Source organism: Bos taurus, chromosome 7 (assembly GCF_002263795.3).
Source record: "Bos taurus isolate L1 Dominette 01449 registration number 42190680 breed Hereford chromosome 7, ARS-UCD2.0, whole genome shotgun sequence".
Taxonomy (NCBI): Eukaryota; Metazoa; Chordata; class Mammalia; order Artiodactyla; family Bovidae; genus Bos; species Bos taurus.
Genome location: NC_037334.1, coordinates 4,080,403 through 4,104,186, shown reverse-complemented (window position 1 = coordinate 4,104,186; position 23,784 = coordinate 4,080,403). Strand labels below are relative to the sequence as shown.

Here is a 23,784-nt window from a genome sequence, read left to right as displayed (position 1 = left end):
CCACCTGCAACCTCCTCCTCCCTGGTCCCCTGCAGCTTCCATTCCGCTTTCCCCACCCACTCCCACAGTCTGTTTTCCCCAAGCATCTTAAAGGCAACTGTTAACACTTAACCCGACTGTATTCCTTCTCTGCTCACAACCATCCATTGCTCCCACCTCACGCAGAACAAATGCCAAAGTCTGCTCTTGGCCCATGTACTCCACCCTTCACTGTTTGCTCAACATGTCAGCTCTTAAAAAAAACAAGAACAATAACTCTATTTATATATTTGGCTGTGCTGTGTCTTCATTGCCGCGCAGGCTTTTCTCTAGTTTCGGCAGGCAGGGGCTCCTCTCTAGGAGCAGTGTGCAGCCTTCTCATTGTCCGGCTCCTCTTGTCGCAGAGCAGTAGCAGTCTCTGGGGTGCACGGGCTTCAGTAGTCGCGGCTCCCACACTCTAGAGCACGGGCTCCATAGCTTCTCCACAGCATGAGGGATCTTCCCAGATCAGGGAACGAACCCTTGTCTCCTGCATTGGCAGGCAGATCTTTACCACTGAGCCACCAGGGAAGCCCCGGTTCTTTTTTTTTTTTAATATATTTATTTGGCTGTGTCTTGTCTTAGTTGCAGCCTGCAGGGTCTAGGTCCCTGCCCAGGGGTCAGACCCAGGCCCCCTGCACTGGGAGCATGGCGTCTTAGCCACTGGCCACCAGGAAATGCCAACATTTCAGTTATACAGCAGGAAGCGTTCCTCACCCCCTGTTCTACACTGCATATATTATGCTGTTTGTTCCGCACTGGACATCCCTCTATTCTGCGTTCTCCATTCTACGTTGGATGTTCCTGTTGCCCGTTTTCCATTGGACCTTCTTCATTGTCTGTTCTGCACTGAGTGAGTCCATGTTCTCTGTCCTACACTGGCTATTCCCTGGTGGCTCAGACGGTAAAGCGTCTGCCCGCAATGCGGGAGACCCGGGTTCGATTCCTGGGTTGGGAAGATTCCCCTGGAGAAGGAAATGACAATCCACCCCAGCACTCTTGCCTGGAAAATCCCATGGACGGAGGAGCCTGATAGGCTACAGTCCAGGGGGTCGCAAAGAGTCGGACACGACTGAGCGACTTAACTTTCACGAAGTCCCTATGTCTAACGTCCCACAGTTTCTGCCCACACTGAGGTCCACGCTCTCATTCCACACTGTTTCACTGTCTCTATTTATAGTGCTCTCAAAAATGCATCTTTCTTATCTCTGACTTTCATCATTGTTTTTATCCAAGTCAGACTTCTCACGGTGCTTCCAGCCAGTCACCAAGCTCCTGGGAGACTTGGACCCCCTCTGATGATGACAATGGCCCTGGCCAGCATCACCATGGTGTTCTTAGAAAGACTGGTGGTAGGACACTCCTACACAACCCTCCTTACTTCCACTGTCACAGAGCCAGCAGGGGCAGAACGAGCACTGGGCTCAGGGGCGTTTCCAGAACCTAGTAGCAAGCCCACAAGTACACCTTAGTGGACTTGTATAGTCACACACACGTGACATGTGTCATGCCATTCTGCCTCTTTCATTCCTCAGCCTCAAACGAAAAATATGGGGCAGACACCCTGGAAGCCAAGATAGGTTTACTTATTATTGTGCGTGTTAAGTCGCCTCAGTTCTTGTCCAACTTTTTGTGACTCTGTGGACTGTGGCCCACCAGGCTCCTCTGTCCATGGGATTCTCCAGGCAAGAATGCTGGAGTGGGTTGCCATGCCCTCCTTTAGGGGATCTTCCCTACGCAAAGATCGAAACCGTGTCTCTTATGTCTCCTGCGTTGGCAGGTGGGTTCTTCACCACTAGCACCAGCTGGAAAGCCCCATTTATTACTATTTCACTGTTTTGAAACTTTACATGGGGACTTCGGAATCCAAAGGGCACTGTTGGGCGCCACCTAAAGGCAGATGGTGAAAGTGCAACCCCCCAGGCTTGAGCAGAGCCACACCCATCGGCCCTGGAGGCCCCCCAGCGTTTGAAAGCAGCCCCTATTTTTATGAATTCCACACTGGGCACTGACTTCAGGGCCCGGCCCACCTTCTTATCCACCATGTGGGTAAGATCCAGAGGTTGAAAAGGGGCCCTTTCTGGCCATACCTCAGTTTCCCCCAGAGGACTGGCTGCCTTGCTCTCTCTCTTCCTCCTGAGTCCCTGGCCCTGTGTCTGGTTGTATGGGGAGCTGTGACTGCGACACTGTGGCAAGGAGGCGGCCTGGGGAGGGCGGGTGGTTCTAGTTTGGCAGTTCATGCACCTCATGTGCATGGCCAGGGTCCTTGAGACCTGAGGAAGGGGGTCCCCAGAAGGGTACCCCAGATGGAGAAATTTGCACTCGCATAGCAACCGTGGTGCATGTGGCAATGGTGCTCCTGGGCGTGGCGGGGGCTGTGTGCTCAGCCGGATGCCCAGAGTGCGCTGTCACGGGCTGGGGTGCAGACAGCGGCCCACCCCTTCTCTGGGGGTAGGAAGGGACAGAAGGAAGCAGGTGGGAGGATTTAGGACCTGCGTATGAGTTGGGTGAGAGAGCTCTCCAGCTGAACTTGAACACTTCACAGAGGCCTTGAGTTCACCCCACAGCCTCTGCATTCTCTGCAGGTTTCCCTGTGTAAGAGGGAACTCCCTGTATGAGTCGCGTGTGAAGCCCTTCACCCCGACATCTGAGCCATCCACAGGTCCTGGTGGCTGTGCCCCAGACACACCCTGGAGTGTCCCTCCACTGCGCCCTCGGTCTCCTGCCTCTTTTGCTCCCCGACCCCACCTCCTCTCCCGCCCACAGAAGCCCCAGGGATGGAGGCTTGCACAAACTTTGATCTTATCATGTCTCTCCCCTGGAAACTGGAACTCCAAAGCCCCAACTTCACTGGGGATGAAGGTGACGAGGACTGGGAAGATCGGAGGACAAACCCCAGGCTGGATCTGGACATTACCCCTTAGAAGACTTTGAAGCCTGCACACACATTGCCTCTGTATCCACGTCCAGGTCTGTGTGCGCTAGCGGTGGAGTGCAAGACTGAATTTTACCGAGAGACGCCCGCTGGGGAGTGCTGGGGTGACGGGGTCAGGGTCTTTTTTTTTTTTCGGTTGTGCCCAGTCTTAGTTGCAGCATGTGAGATCTAGTTGCTTGACCAGGGATCTAACCACTGGACCACCAAGGAAGACCCAGAACAAGGGTCTTGAAATTATTGGTCAAGTTGACTAACGTGTCTCCAGCCAAGCTAGACCAATGAGCTTTGGACCTTGCTAGAATGATCGTGGGATGAAAAGTTGTGAAAACGTTCGTCGCTCAGTCATGTCCAGCTCTTTGTGACCCCGTGGACTGCAGCCCATCAGGCTCCTCTGTCCATGGAATTCTCCAGGCAAGAATACTGGAGTGGGGAGCCATTCCCTTCTCCAGGGGATCTTCCTAACCCAGGAATCGAATCCGAGTCTCCTGCATTGCAGGCAGATTCTTTACCATCTGAGCTACAATATGGGATAGGGGCACACAAACCTTACAAATGCTGATACTAAAACTGTGTGTTTTTTTACATTTTTTTGGTCTGAATCAGTGATCTCTACTAAGCAAACCATTTGAGAATTGTCAGAGCCATTTCTCAGCTTGGGGCAGTGCAGAGGGTTTCTTGGAGGAGGGAACATGGAGCTGGGCCTTGAAGGGTAGAAACAATCTAAAAAGGAAGTCAGCTTGGGGTTGCAGGAGGTGGCCCAGGAGGAAGGATCAGTATGGCCTTAGCGTGGAACAAGAATTTCTAGAGACCTCAGGGCAGGGGACAGATTGGGTGGAGGCAGCTGAGGAGCTCGGGAAGGTCAGGGGTCAGGTCTGTTATAAAGATCCCGCTGGGGAGTAGCTGGAGGGGAGGAGCAGATGCAGCTCCCTCTGGCTCCCCCTGGACCCCCAAGTCTGCCCTACACAGGACAGGCCAAAGTGGAAGGAGTTTGGCCATATCCCAAAGTGGGTGGATAAACGCCTTGCCCCCTCCTCCATCTACTGTAATGAAACTGTTGAGTCAAGAGATCAAGAGATATGCCCATTTAAAGATGGACAGTGTAGCGGCCACTCCAGCGAGCCCATAACCCAGCATTCACTCACGGATCCCGACTGCTCCTTGCTGCAAGGAACTGTGACCCAGCCTGAGCCCTCGACCCAACACTCCCAGGAGATGGAGGGTAAATAGCCCAGCCCGCTGCTCCTGGGGTGGAATCACTCTAAGTGCGTACTCTACGCAGGCCCCCACCCAGGGCCCCCAGTGGGCTGTGCACCCACTGCCAGGGGCGTCACCTGCTCGTTGGCGCCCCTACAGGGCTTCTCCCCTTACTACACCCCTTTCCAAGCCTCACAGGAGGCCTCTTCTCAGCGTCCGATTCCTTCCGGAGTAGGTACCCAAACCAAGACAAGGCAAGACTGAGGCCCCTGGAGAGAGATGGGAGGAGCCAGGCGGGGGTGTGGCTCTGAGCAGTGACAGTTTCGTCCACGGAAACCACGTGTGTTTTATTGATGGATACGCACACAGGAAAGGGGAAAAGAACCCCCAACCGTGAATCCGAACTCGGCCTCCCCACTCCACGCCCCCATCGCAGAGACAGTGGTACTGCTGCGTCTTCTCCAAGGATGCAGGGAGGGAGGTTGGGACCCCACGTGCCCTCGCCTAGCCTGACGTGAGGGTCAGAACCGATGCCATTCCCTGGCCGACTACCGGGGCCAGCCATCAGCAGTGGGCAGCCGCCGCAGAGGGGGTCCAGGTCGAAGGGGCTCTGCTAGGGGCCGGGCCAGGAGCAAAGGGTAGGGGAAGGTCTTTGGAAAGTCGCCGGGGCCTCCGGGGGCCGGGGAGAGGCGCTCGGACTTGATGCTGACGGGAGGGGTGGGTGAGGAGGCGCCGCGGGCCGGGGGGCCATCCTCGCCCAAGCTGCGGCCCCCACTGCAGGGAGAGAGAGAGAGAGGAGCGGGGTCGTGAGCTCAGCGAGGAAGCCAGAAAGGTGGCATGGCTTGGGCAAAGATTGGGCAGGAGAACCTTGGGAAAGGAGGGGGTGGCGATCTCTCTTGGGGCTTCCAAAATAGCCGCCCATCCCACCAGACCAGTCGGGAGGGGTTGTGTGCAGAATTGAGAGTGGCCACCAGGGGTCAGCCGTGGCTAGGGGCTTTGAGAGACTGGTGGTGGGTGGTGGGGGGGGCGGCCAATTGTGAACCCGAACTCGGGGAGTGAGGGACCGGGGAGACAGTTGGGGCACTTACCTAGGCTGCGTGGGTGTGGCCGGGGGCCCATCAGCCCTGGAGGGCTGCCAGGGGGCTAGGGTGGGGGGCTGCAGCAAGCCTGGGGGTGGAGGAGGATCCCCCAGGCCATACTCTGCGGGGGCAAGAAGAGAAAACTGAGGCCCTGACCCCAGGGAGCCCCTCCCCAAGCCTGACCCGCCCTACCCGCCAGTTTGCAGTTCTGGCAGGCGGGGGAGTGTGGAGACACCCTCCCAAAGCCAGGGCAAGTGCATACCTGGGGGGCCGGCAGGGAGGAAGGGGAAGCTCCCGAGCGGGGGTCCGGGGGCAGCGGTGGAGCAGGGACTCTGCAGGCCACCGTAGAGTCCTCTCTGCGTGGAGACAGGGTAAAGGGGAGCCTGAGACCTGCAGCCAGGCCGCCCTGCCCCCGCAGCCCTTTCACCCCTTCCCCTCACTCACCGAGCTGCTCAGTCCCCCACGGGTCCCGGCCAGGCCGCCAGGCAGGTCTGGCCTCCGCCCGTCCGCTGCCAGGTACAGGGGCGGTGGTGTCTTGCTGGCGAGGTGGCTCGGCGAGAAGAGAGGGTGCGCCAGGCCTGGGGAGCAGGGACCCCCAGAGGAGGCAGGCAGCCACGTCATCTGATGAAGTCTGAGGTCCAGAGTGACACCCACAGCCAAGCAGGGCCAGAGCCAACATTTCCCCACTGCACAGCCCCCCAGAACCTCCACCCCCTGCCCAGGGCCTGTGCCCCATGCTCACCTGGGGGCCCAGCTTTGGGGGCTGCTGGCCGGAAGGGGGATGGGCGGCTCTGGGCAGGCAGGGCCTCCCCAAGTCCAGTGGGTTCACAGGCCGGTGGGGGCAGCGCCCCGTATACCATGTCCGGGCTGGGCATAGTGGGGGCTGCGGGCTGCGGGCACAGAGGCCAGGATTGGTTGAGGAGCACGGAGATGAGGGCATCACTTCAACCTAGACAATCCCAGTGAGCTCGAGGGCCGGCTTCCACTTCCGGAAGCCCTCACTACTCGCCCCTCTGGCCTAAACGCCACGTGGCTGGGGAGCCTGTGTCTGCCTCCGTCTCTCCTTGAGAGCTAGGCCCAGAGCTGAGACTTCTTACTAAGCAAACGATTGGTCCCGAGGAGGCTTCCCAGGTTTAGACACATTAAAGAAATAAAGAAAGAAGGAACTGTCTGTTGCGCTCTTTTCCATCCTTCAAAGCCCCTACTATAATTCCTACTCCTCCAGGAAGTCTTCCCTGCTCCCCGACTCTAGGAATCCTGGTCTTGAGTCCTCTCGGTCTCAGCCCCAGCTACCTGGGCCTCAGAAGTGGGGGGAGGGCCCCATGAGGTGGGACAGGGAGTCACTTACATAGAGCCGGGGCCGGGGCAAGGCTGGGTCACCCCCATCACCTGCCAGCCTCCGCAGCTTCTCTCCTGGCCCCTCAAGCCCCTCGTCTGGCTCCAGCTCGGGTCCATCAAGGCCCACACCCCTCCGCTTCAGTGTCTGTGGGAAGGGAAGACAGCAGGGTGACCCCCCCCATCCCACCCGGCTCTGTGGGCAGGCAGAGTGCAGGCACAGCTGCTCCAGCTAAATCCCATTAACCAAAAACCCCAGGGAGTCATCTAGTAACTTCCAACTGTATGTGAGAGAGGGACTGTCCTGCCTTGGGACCAGAGAGGCCCAGGTCACACAGCAGGGGCAGAGATCCACCCAGGCCTGCTGGGTTATCCTAATGCTCCTCCTGAGTGTGATTTGGTTTCTGCATTCTGCGCCCAGGCACAGCCTCAGAGCCTGGCATGCAGGAGGTGGTTAATGAGCATCGGCTAGCTGAGCATCTAGAGGCTACTTCACAGGCTCTTCTAAGCTGTCTCCCCCCTGGAGCCAGTGATCTCTGTACTCCTAGACCCCTGCTTCTCCTCTACCAGCTTTTCCCCACTGTCTGTCACCTTGGGGCTCCCCAGACAGTCCTAGCCCAGTGCTCTGTCCACCCAGCGGCTTCAGCTTCCCGTTCCTGGGTAAAGATGCCCAGATCCAAAGTGACAGTGATCTTCGCGCCACACAACTGAGCCTGTGCACTCTACAGCCCATGCTCCACGAGAGAAGCCCGCCTGTGACATCCGAAGAAAAGCCCACGTGCCACGATGAGGGCCCAGTGAAGACCCAGCACAGCCAAAAATCAAAAGAAAAAAAAAATAAAGGAACAGTGATCTTGCCCATCCTGGGTGGTGCTAGGCAGCTGCCCCTAGAGGGGACTCTCCATTACCCCAGACCTGTTGACTGGCATGCGTGTGTGCATGCGTGCTCAGTCGCTCAATGGTGTTCGATTCTTTGCGATGCTATGGGCTCTAGCCTGCCAGGCTCCTTTATCCATGAATTTTTCCAGGCAAGAATACTGGAGTGGGCTGCCATTTCCTCTCCAGGGGATCCAGCAAAGCCGAACTGCAAAGCTCATCTTTTGTGCAAACCAAGAGTCCCTAGGCCCTGAGTGTGCAGAGCGTGCTGGGCTTCGTGCGGCCGGGGCGGAGGGTCCTGGGGGTACCTCGAGGATGTCGGTGTTGGTGCGGCTCTCGTGGGGCTCGCTGTACTCCGTGTACTTCAGAAGCACCCGGTCCATGTCTGTGCTGGCGTACTGGAAGAGGCGGTTGGAGCTGTTGAAGATGATGAGGGCGATCTCGCAGTCGCAGAGCACGCTCAGCTCGTAGGCCTTCTTCATCAGCCCGAACTTTCGCTTGGTGAATGTTACCTGGACTCAGTATCCAAAGGCAGGGCAGGAGAAGACAAAAATTCAGGTGAGAGGGGGAGTCGAGGGGCCTATTTTTCCATGAACATGCTTCCTGATTTCATGCCTTTGCATGTGCTCTTTCCAACTGTACTGCTCCTCACTTCTCAACCTGGCAAACTCCTATTGATGCTTCAAAACCTGGCCCAAATGTCCTCTCCTTAGGGAAGCCCTCCTTGGTCTCCAGGCAGATCCCACACTCCCTCTCTGAGCTCCCCAGTTCTGTACCTGTCTCTGGCCCAGCACTTTGAGTTGGATGTGTTTGTGTTGAGCTCCTGTGACTGGAGCTCCAGCCATCACAGAGAATCAATGAATAAATCATCATGAGAATGAGTAAATGCTGCATCTCAGACTCCTGACACTACATCAAGTCTCCTTATTCCCTTGCAGTTCCCCCAGATGGCCAAGCCTTTGCCCAGGCTGTGTTTCTTCTGCTAGGAAAGCCTTTCCCCCAGCCACTGTTCCACCCAGTGAACTCACCTGCCGATTCCTTTGGTCCAGAATGCGTGAGATCTGAATTTTTTTCCTCCCCATGTCCCAGGCTGGGTGGAGTGCCCTTTGTCTGCAAGTGGGGGGTGGGGAGGAGAAGAGAACAGAGCAGGTGGATGGAAAGTGGGGACAGGCACCCCAGCATACGCCTGTCTTCCTCCCACCCCTGCCAGGAGACAATGGGGAGAATGAGGTGGGCTGGGTCACCCCCACATGTCACACCATCAACCAGCCCAGGATGCACCAAATGCTCACTGAACACCTCAGACCAATGCCTTATAAGGAAAACGTTGACCAAGGGGGAAAGATTGAGAGGTACAGGTGCCCCCAACTGAGGCTCTAAAGCAAAACAAGCTGATAGCTGTGGGACCTCAGGGGAGCCTGACCCCTGTCTGTGCATGGATAACAGCGCAGTGCACTGCCCAGCGCTGCTGGAGCATAAAATGAGTCAACCCACACAGGGCACTCAGATCTGCCCTGCAGACAGCAGCTGCCGTGGGTGCACTGCTGTTATGAACACCGGCGGCAGCCTGGAGGCCCTCAACAGGCCAGGCTGGAGGGCCATCCGATGATGGTACCCAGCGGGGCTCAGTGATCCGGAAGTAAGCCTGATCCACACAGCAGACACTTCAACTCATTCAGTCCGCCCACGACAGCCCTTCCGTGAGCAAAGTTGAGGGCTGTGGTTACCAGAAAACATACATTAAAATATATATAAAACATATATTTAAAAATTGCATTGCGAGTGGAAAAGACTAGAAGGAAATACTCAAGCTGGGAGTCAGTGCTGGGTGAAAATTTATAGGTGAGTTTTTAAAACTTGAGATGCAACTCACTTAACATGAGATTCGCCATTTTAACATGTGCAATTCCGTGACACTTAGAGCATTCATGATGTTGTGCAACCATCATCTCTACCTGGTTCCAGAAACTTTACCTCCTCTCAAAAGGAGACCCCAGGGGCTTTCCAGGCAGTCCAGTAATTAAGACTGTGCTTCCACTGCAGGGGGCTGGGTTCAATCCCTGGTCAGGGAACTAAGATCCCACATGCAGTTTGGCAAGACCAAAAAACCAAAACCAAACAAACCAAAAACCCAGAAAACAAGACAAAGAGAAGGGCCAGCCCCATAGCAGCCACTCCCCGCTTCCCCTTCCTCAGCCCCCAGCAACCACTGATCTATGGATTTGGCCTGTTCTGGACATTTCTTATAAGTGGAATCATACAATGTGTGGCCTTTTCATCTTTTCCTTTTTCATTTTTATCTTTTGAATTTTCTAACTGTTCTCCCTCAGTGATTAAAGATTTCTATTTTTAAAAATGTGTGTTGGTTGGGGGTCGGGGGGCACTTCCTCAGCGGTTCAGTGGTTAAGACTCTGCTCCCCCAACTCAGGGGGCTTGGGTTGGATCCCTGGTCAGGGAACTAAGATCCCACATGCTGTATGGCACAGCCGAAAAAAAACAGAAATTAAAAATGGGGGGAAGCCTAATAGAGACCCCATCCCTGACCTTTCTAGTGGGAGGAGGGGGAATCCCCTGGGAAGACCTTCACTCAGAGACTTCAGACTGGGAAGAGGGGTGGGCTCATGCAAACTAGAGAGGAAGCCTGGACCCTCCTCATGGGGGTCTGGGATCTCCCTGGTGAGGGCCCCAAGGTGAGAATGGGCAGCTCAGTGAGGGCAACGAGTAACCAAGACATGGCCCAGCTCTTTCCCAGCAGCCCCCAGGAAGGGCTCCTGGAATCAAGGAATCATATCGTCTGTCGTGCAGCACCCACCCTACTGTACAGAGAGCCATCCCATGGCCCCCAAGACCCCTCTGCCAACCCCATGACCACACTCCACCCCCCAGCCCTCTCGTGTCAGAGGGGACTGAGGCCGCGCCACAGGCCTTCCCCAGGATGAAGTGGGGCCCGTGCTCAGGTCCCAGCCAGCCTCAGACCAGAAGAGAGGTCTTCAGTAAGGGCAGCCTCTCCCTCAGCTTCAGTTTGCTGTTCTGTGAATGGGGTGGGTACGAAAGGCAGAGTAGCTCGCACAAAGCCTGAGAATGAGGTCTTGGGAAGTGTAGGGAAATGCAGGTCTATCTCTGGGAGAAACATACCCCAGCCCGAGAGGTCTGGGGGGGCTCCCCATCTTCCCAAAGATCCATAGCTGGAAATGTGAGTCACCCCAGCCTGTCATATGCATCCCACTAGGTCACCCCAGGCACACCCTCCACCTTCCCTGGTCTGGGTCTCTGAGTAGTCATAACTATGTAGAGTCCAGGCCAAAACGAGCCCCCACCGTGGCCCCCCAGCTCCAGCCTGACTTGCTAAATTTAACCTTTGGGGCTAATTTTAATCCCTGTCCGGAATCGGGCTAGTTCCCACGGCTGGGATGCATTATCCCCGCCCTGACGGGCCCCTGGGGACAGGAGGAGGGCACTGGCCCGGAGGTCTTGGTGCCAAGATGATTCCGGAAATGCCCCCCACGCCTGGAATCCCATGGGAACGTGGGGCTTGGACATGAGTCTCGGGGTCTGGAAGATCCAACTTTGGCCCCTTCTCCGTCTGTCCCCATTTTAGACAAGGACCTCCTGGCCGGGGCAGGGTTCGTATAACAGGGGCGCCCCCGAGAGTCAGAAGGTCAGGAGGGGGGCTCTGAACTGAGACTCACGAGCTGAGACAGGAAGTGAGTTTTAGGCAGAAGGAAGGGCAGGTGCAAAGTCCCTAAGGAAGAAGGAGACGCATCAACAAGGCTAGAGTGAGGAAAGAGGGGAAAGTGCAGAGGAAGGGCCACTCTGGGTCCTCTGAGCTGCAGCGAGGCCTCTGGGTTTTGCTCTAAGAGCAATGGAGAGCCATGATGGATGGGGGTTCGTCAAGAAGGGACAGGACTTTAAAAACTTGAACATGGGGACCTTCCTGGTAGTCCAGTGGTTAAGACTCTGCATTCCTAATTCAGGGGACCAGGTCTGATCCCTGGTCGAGAAACTAGATCCCATATGCCTCAACTGAGATCCAGGGTGTTGCACCTAAAACCTGATATAGCCCCAAATTAAAAACAAACAAACAAACAAACTGGTCCAGTCAGAAAAAAAAAACACAAAAACTTGGTCATAGCTGTCATGGGGAGCAAGACTGTTGGAGGCAGAGGTAAAGAGGACAGGAAGCTGCAGAGACGCCAGAGCTGTGTCCATCTGGGCCGAGACCGGGGGTTAGGCCCCCTCTGTGCTTGCCTGCGTTCTGCACTTTAAGTCACTGTGCTCTAGGGCTCTTTGGTTCCTCAAGAGGCCACCAGGTCCCCTGCCATCTCTGGAGGCAGGCCTGACAGGTGCAGATGGAGTCCTGCAGGGGTTTGCGTCTTCTGACCCTTGATGACTTTGGAACCCCCAGTCTTCACCTAGGAACCAAAGTCACCCCCTGCTCTGGTCCTGGAGGGATCTACCCAGCACATAGCTCTGATCATGCCCCTTCCTAATTACACACTCCTCACGGCTCCCCACTGCCCTCAGGAGGAAGGAAGCTCCAGTCCTCAGTCTGGCATTCAAGGTCCTGCCCTAATCAGCTCCTGCCCACTGTTCTCTACCTTCCACAAAATGTCTGTTTGAAATCCCCTTTTTGCCTCTTCTGCACCTGGCCAACTCCTATTCACACTTCAAACACCCAGCTCAAGAAATCCATTCCTTCAGGAAGCCCTCCCTGCCCTCTCACTCTGGTCTCCCACAGCCTCCATCCTTCCCCTCTAGTTCTGACACTGTGGGCTGTCTGACGGGGGGGTCGTATATCTGCCTCTCTCCTTCTCCCCCAGCCCAGAAGACCCTCAGGACCAGACACAGGGGTGACTGGGAAGATATGGAGTGGGTCAAGAGGGACACGTCTGAACTCCCCTCAGCTTCCCTCAACAACTTCCTCTCAGACTCCCCCAGCTGACTCCCTACCCAGAAATACACGCGCATGCAAATCCAACCGCTCAGCGTTGACCTGCCTCAGGCCCAGGTGTGAAGGGCCAGCCAAGGAATGCAGAGGCGGGAGGCCCAGGGTGTGCATGTATATTTGTACTCACATGCAAATCCCCACCCTGAGCCGCAGACAGACCTGGCGGCCAGTTCTCCAGATGTTGGCGTGATGGTGATCGGAACTGCTGGGGGGAGGTGGTGGTGCGTGCTGAATGTGCAGGGCACGAGGGGGGAGGCTGAGGTTAGGAGAGGCTGAGGTTGGGAGAGGCTGAGGTTGGGGAAGGCCTCTTCTGCGGACAAGCCCCCAACCCCCCAACCAAGGTCCAGCTAGAAAGCCTAGAGCTTGTTGCATCTGCCCAGCAGAGTGGCAGAGGTGAACCCATAGACCCAGGAAAGGGAAGAAGAGCCAGGAAAAATCCAAGAGGGCACCTCAACGGAGAAAGCTTGCAGCTGGGCCTCAGTGGGAGGGCTGGATGGGGGCCTGAGCACACGGGCAGGGGAGTGGGCATTTGAAGTCAAGAGTCCAGTACCTCCCCACCCCTATCTTTGTACCCCACTTACCAAGTGTCAACTACGTGCCAACCATTGCGATCAACTGACCTCAAAAGATGTAGAAAGCTTAAGTATACCAATGACCATGGAAAATTAAAAAAGTGTCTCGAGACATACCATCAAAAGGCTAACAGGCCCCTATGGTTTTATAGCTGTTTTATCAAACCTTAGAGGACAGGAAAGTGAAATGTTCTTTAAACTAACTCAGACCTTTAAAAACAGGGGCACTCCAAGTCATTTTAATGAAACTCTGATAGGTCAGAACCTAAGTCTAAAAAGAGAGAAGTATTGACCACAAAAGGGGCCATGTTAGTAGCCAGGGATTCAAGGAAGACCTCTCTGAAGAGGTGATGTTTGAACTGAGACCAGAGGCACAAGAAAGACACAGGCAGTGAAGGGAAGAGTCAGTGAGAGGATCTGGTGGGAGGGTGTTCCTGGCAGGGCAGCTGCAAGGCCAAAAGCTCAGAGTGCTCATGAGTTTGACATTTTGCAAACAGCAAAGAAGTCTGAATGGCTGGACAACGTGAACAAGGGCGAGAGGGGAGGGGGATGGTGGTGGTGGGAGTGGGGTTGGATCATGTAGGTCCACAGTGAAGAGTGTGGGTTTTACTCAGAGGGCATCAGGGAGCGATAGAGAATTTGGGGGCAAAGGAGTACCTAGATATGATTTTGACAGTTTAAAATCCCCCCGTATTTTCTTGCATTGCTGGTGGGAGGGGAAAGAAGAAGAGGCACTCTGAAAAACTGCCTGGAATCTACTAAAGCTGAGCAAGCAGCTACCCTCCAACCCGGTGATCCTTCCCCTCCCCTTGTATTTACCGAAGACAAAAGGGCCCAAGTAAGAAATCACACAAACAAGGACATTCTCAGCAACTTCGTTCATCATAGCCCCAGACTGGAAATGATTCAAATGCCCTCAATGGGAGAACTGACAACTACTTTCTCGTACATTCTATGATGGGCTACTATACAGCACAGAAAAAGGATGCGTCTCAGCTCCACGCAACCGTACAGGTGAACCTCTCAGATCATGGGCTGATTCAACAATAATTGGGCTCTGCAGAGGGGACACGCCATGTGATTCCATTGATACGAAGTTCCAGAACAGGCAAAAGTCACCTCCAGTGATGGATATGAGCACAGTGGCCACGCTAAGCAGGCGCTGTGACAAGATAGTGCAAGTCAGGGGGCTGGAGCTCTGTTCCCTGGACCAGCTTTATTCAGTTGGTGCAAGTTTTTTAGTCCTACTCCACTGATTTTTGCATTTCCCTCTACTTGACTTAACCAAAAGGATTTTTTAAAAAGTACCACCCCCCCAGCCCCTACTCAGGTTGCTGTGACGACAGCATCTGTCTGGGCAGGAGTGAGATGACAGGGAGAAGCAGGGGCAGACGTCCAGGCAGGAGACGTGGGGCCTGAACTGAGACCGGGGCTGCAGGAAGGCAGAGAGGATGGGCTGTTTGGCAACCGAGGGGACAGGATATGCTGGTGGCATATGCCTGGGGTTGGAGGGAGCCTGGGGTCTCAGGCCTGAGCGCTATTTGTGGGGGGAAACTGAGGGTGTGTGTGGTGTGTGCATGCATGCTAACTCATGTTCAACTCTGTGCGACCCCATGGACTATATGGCCTGCCAGGCTCCTCTGTCCATGGAATTCACCAGGCAAGAATACTGGAGTGGGTTGCCATTCCCTTCTCCAGGGGATCTTCCCAACCCAGGGATCAAAATCAAGCCTCCTGAATTGCAGGCAGTTTCTTTACCGCTGAGCCACTGGGGAAGCCCCACACTGGGGTCACACAGGAGGATCTCATAAGCACCCGGAGCATGACTAAGTCTCTACTGTGACACCTGTGGTCACTAAAGTCCATCAACAAGCACCCCTGAAGTCCTCTAGGCCATGACTGTCACCTCCCTCTAAGAGGCCTCTCAGCGCCCTGGTGATGGAGATGAAGGTTTGGAAGGAATCCCACCCTCCCACTCACCCTTCACTGTGGGCCTCTTCCTGTGGAAGGACTCAGTTTTCTCATCTATAAATGGGAGTGAGAATCCATCTGCCACCAGCTGAGGAGGAGGGGGCAGTGGTGGGGTCTTTTGACCTTGTCTCTGGACTCCCAGAAGCCAGAAGGCAGAGGAGTTTTGGAGCTGGGGTTGCTGAGTCAGCATGCCATCTCATGAGGCCACGGGGATCCTTCCTGTGGCAAGCTGGGTGGCATCAGGCCCCTACCTGCCCCCCCTCCATAAAGCGGGTCATGGAATCCTGATCTCAAAGGCTCTGCAGCGAGGGTCTGAGATAAAAGACCAGGAACCATCGAGTTCCCCTTCTCGGCCCTCAGTGGGGCTTTAATGGAGGGGCCAGCAGCAGAGTTAGGCTGCCCGACCCTTGAGCCCAGAGGCCACAGTGTGGCAGGGGACCCAGGCCAGGAAGGAGGGGAGGAAAGGAGAAGTGAGAGGCAGGTGGGTGGCGGGGGGAGGTGAGGGCCCAGGGGACGCGGCGAAGCGGGGAGGGGTCGCTGCGCCTGGGCCCGGCAGCAAATCAGGCCAGCAGCCCGGCCTCACGCAACCGAGGCGGTGGTTTCATCACCTGTTCCCCAAGCACCTCGTTACGGGCAACAGGAAGAGCCCCTTGGAAAGTCGGGACCCCCCCTCCCCTCTCTTGAGGGCTCCGGAGGCTCTGACCCCAGCTGCTGGAGACCCTCCCCCACCCCAGCCGGGGCCCTGGGCCGCCTCCTCCCCTGGGAGCCTGGGGAGATGGAGGCCCAGCTTGGGGGGGGCACTGTGGGTGACCTAGGGGCTGGCTAGCCCACAGTGGCCCCTCTCCTGCCCTTGGGAGAAGGCGGGCTCTGGCAGTGACTCCTGTGTGGCCAAGCTTCTCCAGGCCAGTTTCCTACCCCAGAAGATGGGGAGAGCCAGGGACACCTCCCTGAGATGGGGGGCTCTCTGAAGTAGGTGTGGTTGAGATGCTGTATCCCTCTTTCTCTATGCAGGCAGCAGAACCCCTTAGGGTCTTCTCCCCTCAGCCCAGGGGTGCCCAGGTCAGACTGATGGCACCAGGTGGACCCAGGAAGGGTGCTGGGGACAGGCGGCTCAGGGAGAAAGCCCTTCCTCACATGTACAGATGGGGGGTTTGGGAGATTCCCCTCGTAGGGAGACTCCCCCCAAACATATGAACCATCCTGAACACATGCAGTCCACAGGTCTTATAGACCCTTCCCAAACCCACATGGCTCACCAAACACGCGTATCCCAAGACCACACACAGATGCCCGATTACACACAGACCTCTCACACACACACGGACTCCCCGACACATAACCCCCCGAATGCACACAAACCCTCATTATATGTAGACACCTGCAAGCACACCGTGACCCCAACATGTAACCTTTCTAGACACACATAGAGCTTCCCCAAACACAAGGAGACTCCCCAGACCCATGCTGGCCCCCCATTACAAGCAGGCAGCTGGACACCAGTCGGGGCTCTATCTCTGCAGTGGTATCGCCCACCCTCTGACTTCCTGAGGCAGGTTGGGAGCACTCCCCAGGGGAGAGATGCAGGCTAGGGGGTGGGGGTTCTGAGGGTGGGGTGAGGGGCCAGGAGGGCCTCAGGGATCATATGTATGGACGCCGCATGGGGACAACAGGCTACATCAGTACAGGTGGCAGAGCACTGTGGGCATCTTCAGGTAGTTCTGGGGCCTGCCAGAGGGGAGGGGGCAGCTGTTGAGGGTGGGATGCGTTACCCACGTGTGGCTCTGAATCCCAGAAACCCAGAAGGTTCCAGGTGGAGAAGGCCCTTTGCGGGGGGAGGTCCCTTTGTCTATCGGTCCCTCTGACAATCATGGGGAAACTGAGGCCGAGTTGGGAACCCTCAAACCGCCCCCTCCACAGACCCCTCTGCAGGCCTGCTTCCGGGAGGCCCAGTGTGGCTGTGTGCTGAGGGGTCTGCGGGCCTGGCTGTGGCTGGGGGCTTGGCCAGACCGGGGTTCCTGCCCTGGCTCCACTGCACAGTCGCTGCTTGACGTGCTCCGAGCCTGTTTCCCCATCTATGCAGCGGGCCCTGGCGCCTGCTCACCTGTGCCCCCACTTTAGGAGGGCCTCATCTAACAGCAGACTCGCTCACCGTCTGCCCCATTCCTGGCCCCTGAGACACCAGCCCCAGACAGACCTGCCTCTCCTCCATCACCAGGTCTTCGCCCTGCCGTGCCCTCTGTCCCGGACACCCTTCTCAGACTCACCCAGATTCGAAAAACTGCTACGTGTCCTTCAGGGCTGGGCAGAAACCTGTCTAGGAGTGCTAATCTCCCCAGAGAAAACTTCTCTTTCCCTGAGTAGCTTAGTCCTACCGGGTATGTTCGGTGCTTCTTTGTTAGTTTCTCTGATGATCATGTGTGTGTCAGTCACTCAGTCGTGTCCGACTCTTTGTGACCCCATGGACTGCAGCCCACCAGGCTCTTCTGTCCGTGGAATTCTCCAGGCAGGAATACTGGAGTGGGTAGCCATGCCCTTCTCCAGGGGATCTTCCTGACGCAGCGATCGAGCCCGGGTCTCCTGCACTGCAGGCAGACTCTTTACCATCTGAGCCCAGGGAAGCCTCTCTGATGGTCATACTGCGACCCTGAGAGGTCCATTCTGTGAGGGCAGAGATGGGGCCTTCCCAGTGCCCAGCACAGAGTAGGTCTGCATCACCCTTCCTTGAACGAGCCAACCAACAACTGCTTAACAAATGGAAGAGACATCGGCAATGGGTTCCGTTTTCTTTTAAAGACCTCGTGGCTCACAAAACAAACTCGAGGCCCCATCTGGCCCACAGGCTGCCAGTGTGAGAGGCCCCCCAACATCCTCACGCTGAACAGCCCCCAGCACAACGGCCCGCTGCACGGAGCTCATGCCTCTCTCAGTCCCAGGTCCCTGTGCCCACCTCGGAAGGAAACTACGTCCTGAAGTCACGAGGGCCTGGCTGCCCTGTCCACTGCAGGTCCTGCCAGGAAGGCTGGTTTTTGTCACAGCCACTGCAAAATCGACTCATTGCCCCACTCATCTCCCGTGGGGCTTAGGACCTATACCCCTGGGGCTGGGAGAGACCGTACATTCAACACCCAACCCTGCTATCTCACACAAGTCAGGGCCCTTGCCCAGTCCAAGGCCCCCAACCATGTCCCCTAAGCTGCAATGGCAGCTACAGGAACGGCCCAAGGTTTCTCTCTCTTTGTTCCAGAGAAAGATGTCCCCATAGGGCCCCAGAAATTCATCCCCAGAGGCCTGGGCCTCCCTGCTTGGGAAATTAACACATCTGTCAGAGCTGGGCAGAAGGGACTTAGCCCACAGCCCAGCAGAGCAGAGATGCAGCCAGTGGGAAACCCACTGGAGCCCCTGGGGCATCCCTGGTCCCCACTTTCTTCCCCCAGAAATGTCTATGGCTCACCAAGGTGTCGGGGATACAAGGGCAGGGAGGAGCCAGACCCAGCCTGACCTTCTGCATTGCCCAGTCTGGTGAGAGAGACGACAGACACATCACGGTGTCAGGGACAGAATAACGATGGAATTCTACAGGGGGAGGCAGAGGGGGAGGTGGTGCGGAGCAAGTTGCTTTGAACAGAGGGGCCAGAAAAGGCCTTCTGGAAAGGGAACCACAAGGAGGAGAGTACACCAACCCTGCAAGGATGTGGAGAATGGCAGGTGCAAAGGCCCGGAGGTGGGCATGCGCTAGGTGGGTTCCAGGTATGGTGGATGTTGGCATTGCTGAGAATGGGTGAGCAACGGGCAGCCAGAAGCAGAGGGGAGCAGGGAGGCCACAGGGGACTCGGGAATCAGGGTGAGAGAGGGGACTGCAGAGCAACTGAGTCCTGGAGGGTGCATGAGTCGGGGCGAGGGGGCAGAGGCCGCGGTATGATTCTGGATTTGCAGCAGCCCCTGCGGTTGCTGTGAGGAGGAGCCCTTTAGGTGCAGGGCAGCGTCCAGCAGGAGATGAGGCTCTGGTTGTGGAAACGGGACAGAGGCAGGCCTGTGTCGCAGCAGTGACTTGTTGCGACAGCTGGCCTGCACTGTTCCCTTCTGCAGACCCCAGCTCAACCAGACCCCCAGCTGAACCTCTAGTGAGCACGAACCTGGAGGGGGTCAGACAGGGAAGCTGACAGGCCTGAGGCCTGCTCGGCCCCTGGTGCAGGGTGGGGTGAGGTGGGCCTGGATGGGGCTCACAGCACTCCACTCGGTCATGGTTCGGATGGCACCTCCTGTTTCTGGGTGCCTGCTGTCTGCCCGGGGCCCACACTCCACCTCATTTACACACAGGACCAGCCTGACTCAGATAGCCCAGTGAAGCGGAGGTGGCTGCCCTGTTTTACACAGCAGGAAGTGGGCTCCTTCCCAGGGCCACACAGTGGGACCCCAGATCCTCATTCGAGTGTGGGTTTGTATCCCATGGCTGTCCAGCTGCACCCCAAACCCAGCCCCCCTCAGCCGCCCGACTCAGTCCGAGAAGTGCGCCTGGGTACTAGTGGGGTCTGAGACACTCCTTTCTGGACTACCTGGGGCCAACGGGCAGTCTCACAAGGCCCCCAAGTTGCAGGCACAGGGAAGCCCTTTGGGCGTGCTGAGAAATGGGATCCAATCCTTGTGTTCACCTGACTTGGATTCATGAGCCTGGGCTGGGGTGACCTCTCCTACCCCAAATGGGATCCCAGGCGTGTGATAAATCCTCTCCAAAAAAATGACATCTGTCTGCAAGTGCCTATGTGCCTCAAATCTTCCGGAAGGTCAAATCCCCAACATGTCTACACTCATTGCATCTGAGTTGGGGTGACAAATGACCTTAATTCCCTCTCTCCTCTAATTTGCATTTTCCAGATGTCTGCCTGGTTGGGTAATGATTTAATGAAATCAATCATTACTTGGAGATGGGAAGTAAGACGAGCTCAGACGTCTCAGGTCACAAGGGCATCCAGAGAGCTCAGAAAAGGGCAGTGATCTGTCTGAGGTCACACAGAGAGGGACAAGAGGAAGCTTGGGCCAGCCTGTCACTTCGGGCTTTTGTTCTCCTAGGGTCCGAGGGGCAGCCTGGAGCCCATCCTTTCTCTGAGGGGCCTGGGTGTTTCCACCTGGCCTCAGTCTTCGCTCCTGCAGTGGCAGCTTCAGACTAGTGAGTTTCCAGCTGTCACAGGTGAGACCCCAGGACCCTCAATGTCCCCAGATTCCATTCACTGGAAGCCAAGATTCACTTCTGGACTTAGGTGAAGGAAGGCAGGTATGGGGACAGGAGGGAGGAAGGCTTTATCCCAAAGCTCCGTTGACTTTTGGACTCAAACCCCACACACTTGTCTTTCTAAGTCTAAATACTTTTTTGAACCCCATTTCCTTTACCCCAAGAGTCTGCAAGTGCTCAACCCTGGACGCCAAAGGTCCAGAGGTCCTGACCTTCCCCTGTGAGGGTTCTCAGCCAGGTCAGTCAAAAGGCCTCATCTGTGTCTGACCTCTCAGGTCTGCAGCTTGGGCACAGGGAATAGCCTGGGACTCCAGCTGGTGACGTCCATTGCCCAGGACCCTGAGAGACACAGAGGGCGGGGACCATGACCAGGAAAGTAACTCGGCCACCAGTTTGTCACAAGCTGACAACCTCGGGCGGCTGTGACTACTGTTCCTCCGATGAGACACTGGGGTGTGGGGAGGAAGTGGTCCAGGCACTTGTGGCCCCTGCTCAGGGCTCTGTGCCCACAGTCCTGCCCGCAGCCACAGAGGCACCCCGTGGGCCCAGCCGAGACCCCACAGGGTGGGGGAGGGTCACGGCGGTCACAGGCACACGTGGAAGCCATGCCACATGAAGGTGCGGGGCCGTGACACACGAAGGCACACTCACAGCAGGAAAGCAGGGGACTGTGGTTGTGCACGGGGGCCTCCAGGATGCACAAAGGGGTGTGCCCCAGGACAAGAAACCACTGGAGCTCACAGACGCACACCAGAGTCTCATGGCACCACGACTTTAGACACACAACTCCCCAGCTGACATCAAAACCTTCAGTCACATGCCCTTTGGCCATACAACCTTTCAGCGATGACACACACTCCCTCAGACACAACTCCTGGACATGCAAACCCTGGGACACTCACCCACTTGGACACACAAACGTCTCAGGAACACAACAACCCTTGAAAAGCCCCTCGAACACAGCCCTCAGATTCACACCCCTTGAACATATACACTTTGGACACACAAATCCTGGACGCATAGCCTCTCAAACTCACAATCCTAGGGCTGCAAACCTCTCAGACACAGCTCTCCCGCGTACAGCAGCACCCTCGGACCTTAAAACTCATCCCAGCCCACAGATGCCATTCAAAGGACGCTGTACAGACCCCGGCCCGACGCGAGACGCACCTGCTCCACCTGGACCCTCCTGTACTGACCGGGCGCCAGCGGCTCAGAACTCGGACCGAGCGCCGGGCGGCCACAGGTGCCTTCTGAGCTGGCGGCCCCGCCCCCCCCGGAGCTGATTGGGCGCGACGCAAATTTGCATAGAGGGCGAGCCCGAGGGCTGCGGTGGGCGGGCACTTGGGCGTGGCCGGGTCCCGGGAGTTCCGGGACCGGGAATCCGACGCTGGAAGACAGTGAGGTGGGGAAATAGTATAATGAGGGATGGGGACCGGAAGGGGGCTGGATCAGACTTGCCAGGCATCCCCCGCTGTCAGTGGGCGACCCTAACCTTACCATTGAGCCTGACCCTAATTCGGACCCTGTCTGTAACCCCTGCTATCTCCTACCCTGGACTTACTCCAACCTAAGTGAAATGTAACTCCGATCGGGACCCCGAGGCCCCAGACCTAGAGACCTTCTCGCAGCCAACCCTGACCCTTGCCCTCACCCAGATTCAGGGACTGCAGAAGAGGCTTCTGGGATCGCTCGTGGCCTCACCCAGCTGCGTCCCTTCTGCAGCGGCACACATGCTTTGACAGGAGGATAACAGAGCCCTCGGTAACTGGGCACCCTCCTCCTGAAGTGGTCACCTTCTGGGACTCGACCCCTCTCTGGGATCCCAGCACCACCCACGACAGGTCCCAAACCCAGAGGGGGATCAGAGCAAGGTTAGGGAATGAATCAAGGTGGAAAGGATTCCAGGATGAATATGACTTTGGACTGGGTGATCCTGGAGAAGCCCCCAGTTTGGAGAGCTTCCCCTAAAGAAGGGCATTTGTAATGGGCCTTGAAGCATGAGTAAGAGTTTGTCACTGGTGAGTTTTTCCAAGAGGAATTGCAAGGGGGTAGAGAAAGTGCAGAACATTCTTTGGTGGGGAAAGATGAAGCCTGAGCAGTGAGTGGAAGTAGATTGGGCTGGGGGCCCTTTAAAGAAGGGCGTGGAGATAGGAGGAGGGGGCCCATTTGGGGCAGAGGAAAGGGGAGAGTAGGTGAGTTGCAATGGCTGTCTGTCATTCTTCTCAGAACACAACAGATGATCAGACCTCTGAACTCAGGAGGGAACATGTGGCCATATAGTATGTGAGGGACACTGAGGGAGGGAACAGAGGTCCTGGAAGGCTTGTGCTTCTCCCCACACAGCAGTTTCCCAATCTGCGACATGGGCAGTTTGCACCCCTAGCCGGCAAACAGATTTTTCTTTGGAAAAAAAAAAAAAACTAGGGTTGGTGGGGATCAGGTTTCCTGCCTCTCCCACCCCATTCTTGCTGCCCTTCAGTGCCCAACACCAGATGTTCAGGTGACCCAGACCAGGCTGGGGGCTTCTGCCTAGGCTCCAAGGCACAGAATGAGTCCTGCAGAGTGTGGAGGTGGCTAGGGAGCCCTGGGCCCCTCGAGGGCCGCTCTGTTTACCCGAGACCGCCTGCTTGCCTCTGATGCAACAGGCAGGCTCTGGTTACGTGAGGGCAGCAGCTGGAGCAGCCCTGGGGGCAGCCGGAGCTGAGCCAGCTGGGGATGCCCACCGTGGGGCACACCTCCCGCCCTCTCCCACCACTGGGGCTCCCTCCTGCATTCTCGCCCCGGCCATGTGGCCCCCTTCCACCTCTCTCCTTCCCAAACCCCCTTCCCAACCCAGTCCAGACCCTCTTCCATCATTCAGTTTCCTATAATGGCTCCTTCTTTTCGCCTTTACCCCTGTTCCTGTCCTGTACGTGTGCCCATCACTGGCTGCGTTAGCTCGTGTGGGCCCACATCCTCCCGTGGGGCAATCAGGAACCTTGACCTCAGTCTTTTCTGATGAGGGGACCCTCTTAGGAGCTGGAGTAAGAGACTGGGGGTTGAAAGGGAGATTTCAGGGGAGATTGGAATAGAAAAGGCTGGAGAGGGAGATTTGGGAAGAGGCCTGGTAGATGGGGAAGGTGGACAGGGGTGGGAAGGTTAAGTAGGTGTAGAAGCTGCTCCCCCCAAGTCTCCCTTCTCCATATATTCTCCCAGAATGTCAGCAGGGGAAGCCTTTGACAGCTCCTCCATGGTAAGGGCAGTGTGGTTCAGTGGGTAGGGCTTCAGGCTTCAAGGACCCTGTGTTCCCACCTGTTCTGACTCCCACTTGCTGTGTGACCTCAGGCCAGTCACTTCACTCCTCTGAGCCTGTTTGCTCATGGGAACAACGGGGACAATAGTGGTGCCTCCTCAGGGGTAGAAGTGTTTCAAGCTCGGTCTCCAATACCCCCTCCTCCTCCAAAGCCTTCATTATCCCCCTTCCATCTGGTGTTCTGACACCCCTATCCCTCTTCCCACCTCAGCATTGGCCCAGAGGTTCAGAAATGCCTGTGGTCATCTCTGTCTCCTGGAGTCTGGGATCTCCTTGCGATTGGGCTGTGTGTTGTGGTAGCACAAAAGGGGTGTTTTCATGGGTTTCTTGAAAA

At 56.5% G+C, this 23,784-nt stretch overlaps 1 protein-coding gene and 1 long non-coding RNA gene across 2 annotated transcripts in view; both read right to left on the bottom strand.

Moving 5' to 3' along the window:
• Positions 1-4,473: 4,473 nt before the first annotated feature.
• Positions 4,474-21,383, bottom strand: MEF2B (myocyte enhancer factor 2B). Its single transcript, NM_001145793.1, is given in 9 exon segments — positions 4,474-4,921; positions 5,236-5,347; positions 5,489-5,582; positions 5,671-5,804; positions 5,969-6,116; positions 6,575-6,709; positions 7,746-7,949; positions 8,466-8,547; positions 21,326-21,383. Coding segments are annotated over 8 exon segments (1,107 nt in total). The 5' UTR covers positions 8,520-8,547; positions 21,326-21,383; the 3' UTR covers positions 4,474-4,695.
• Positions 4,474-23,784, bottom strand: part of LOC100271850-MEF2B (LOC100271850-MEF2B readthrough transcript) — a 34,152-nt gene continuing 14,841 nt past the window's right edge. Inside the window, exons 6-13 of the long non-coding RNA NR_027315.1 lie at positions 8,466-8,547; positions 7,746-7,949; positions 6,575-6,709; positions 5,969-6,116; positions 5,671-5,804; positions 5,489-5,582; positions 5,236-5,347; positions 4,474-4,921 (exon numbers count right to left, since the gene is read on the bottom strand). This is a non-coding gene — a long non-coding RNA (lncRNA-MEF2B readthrough transcript). The remainder of the gene's footprint in view (positions 4,922-5,235; positions 5,348-5,488; positions 5,583-5,670; positions 5,805-5,968; positions 6,117-6,574; positions 6,710-7,745; positions 7,950-8,465; positions 8,548-23,784) is intronic.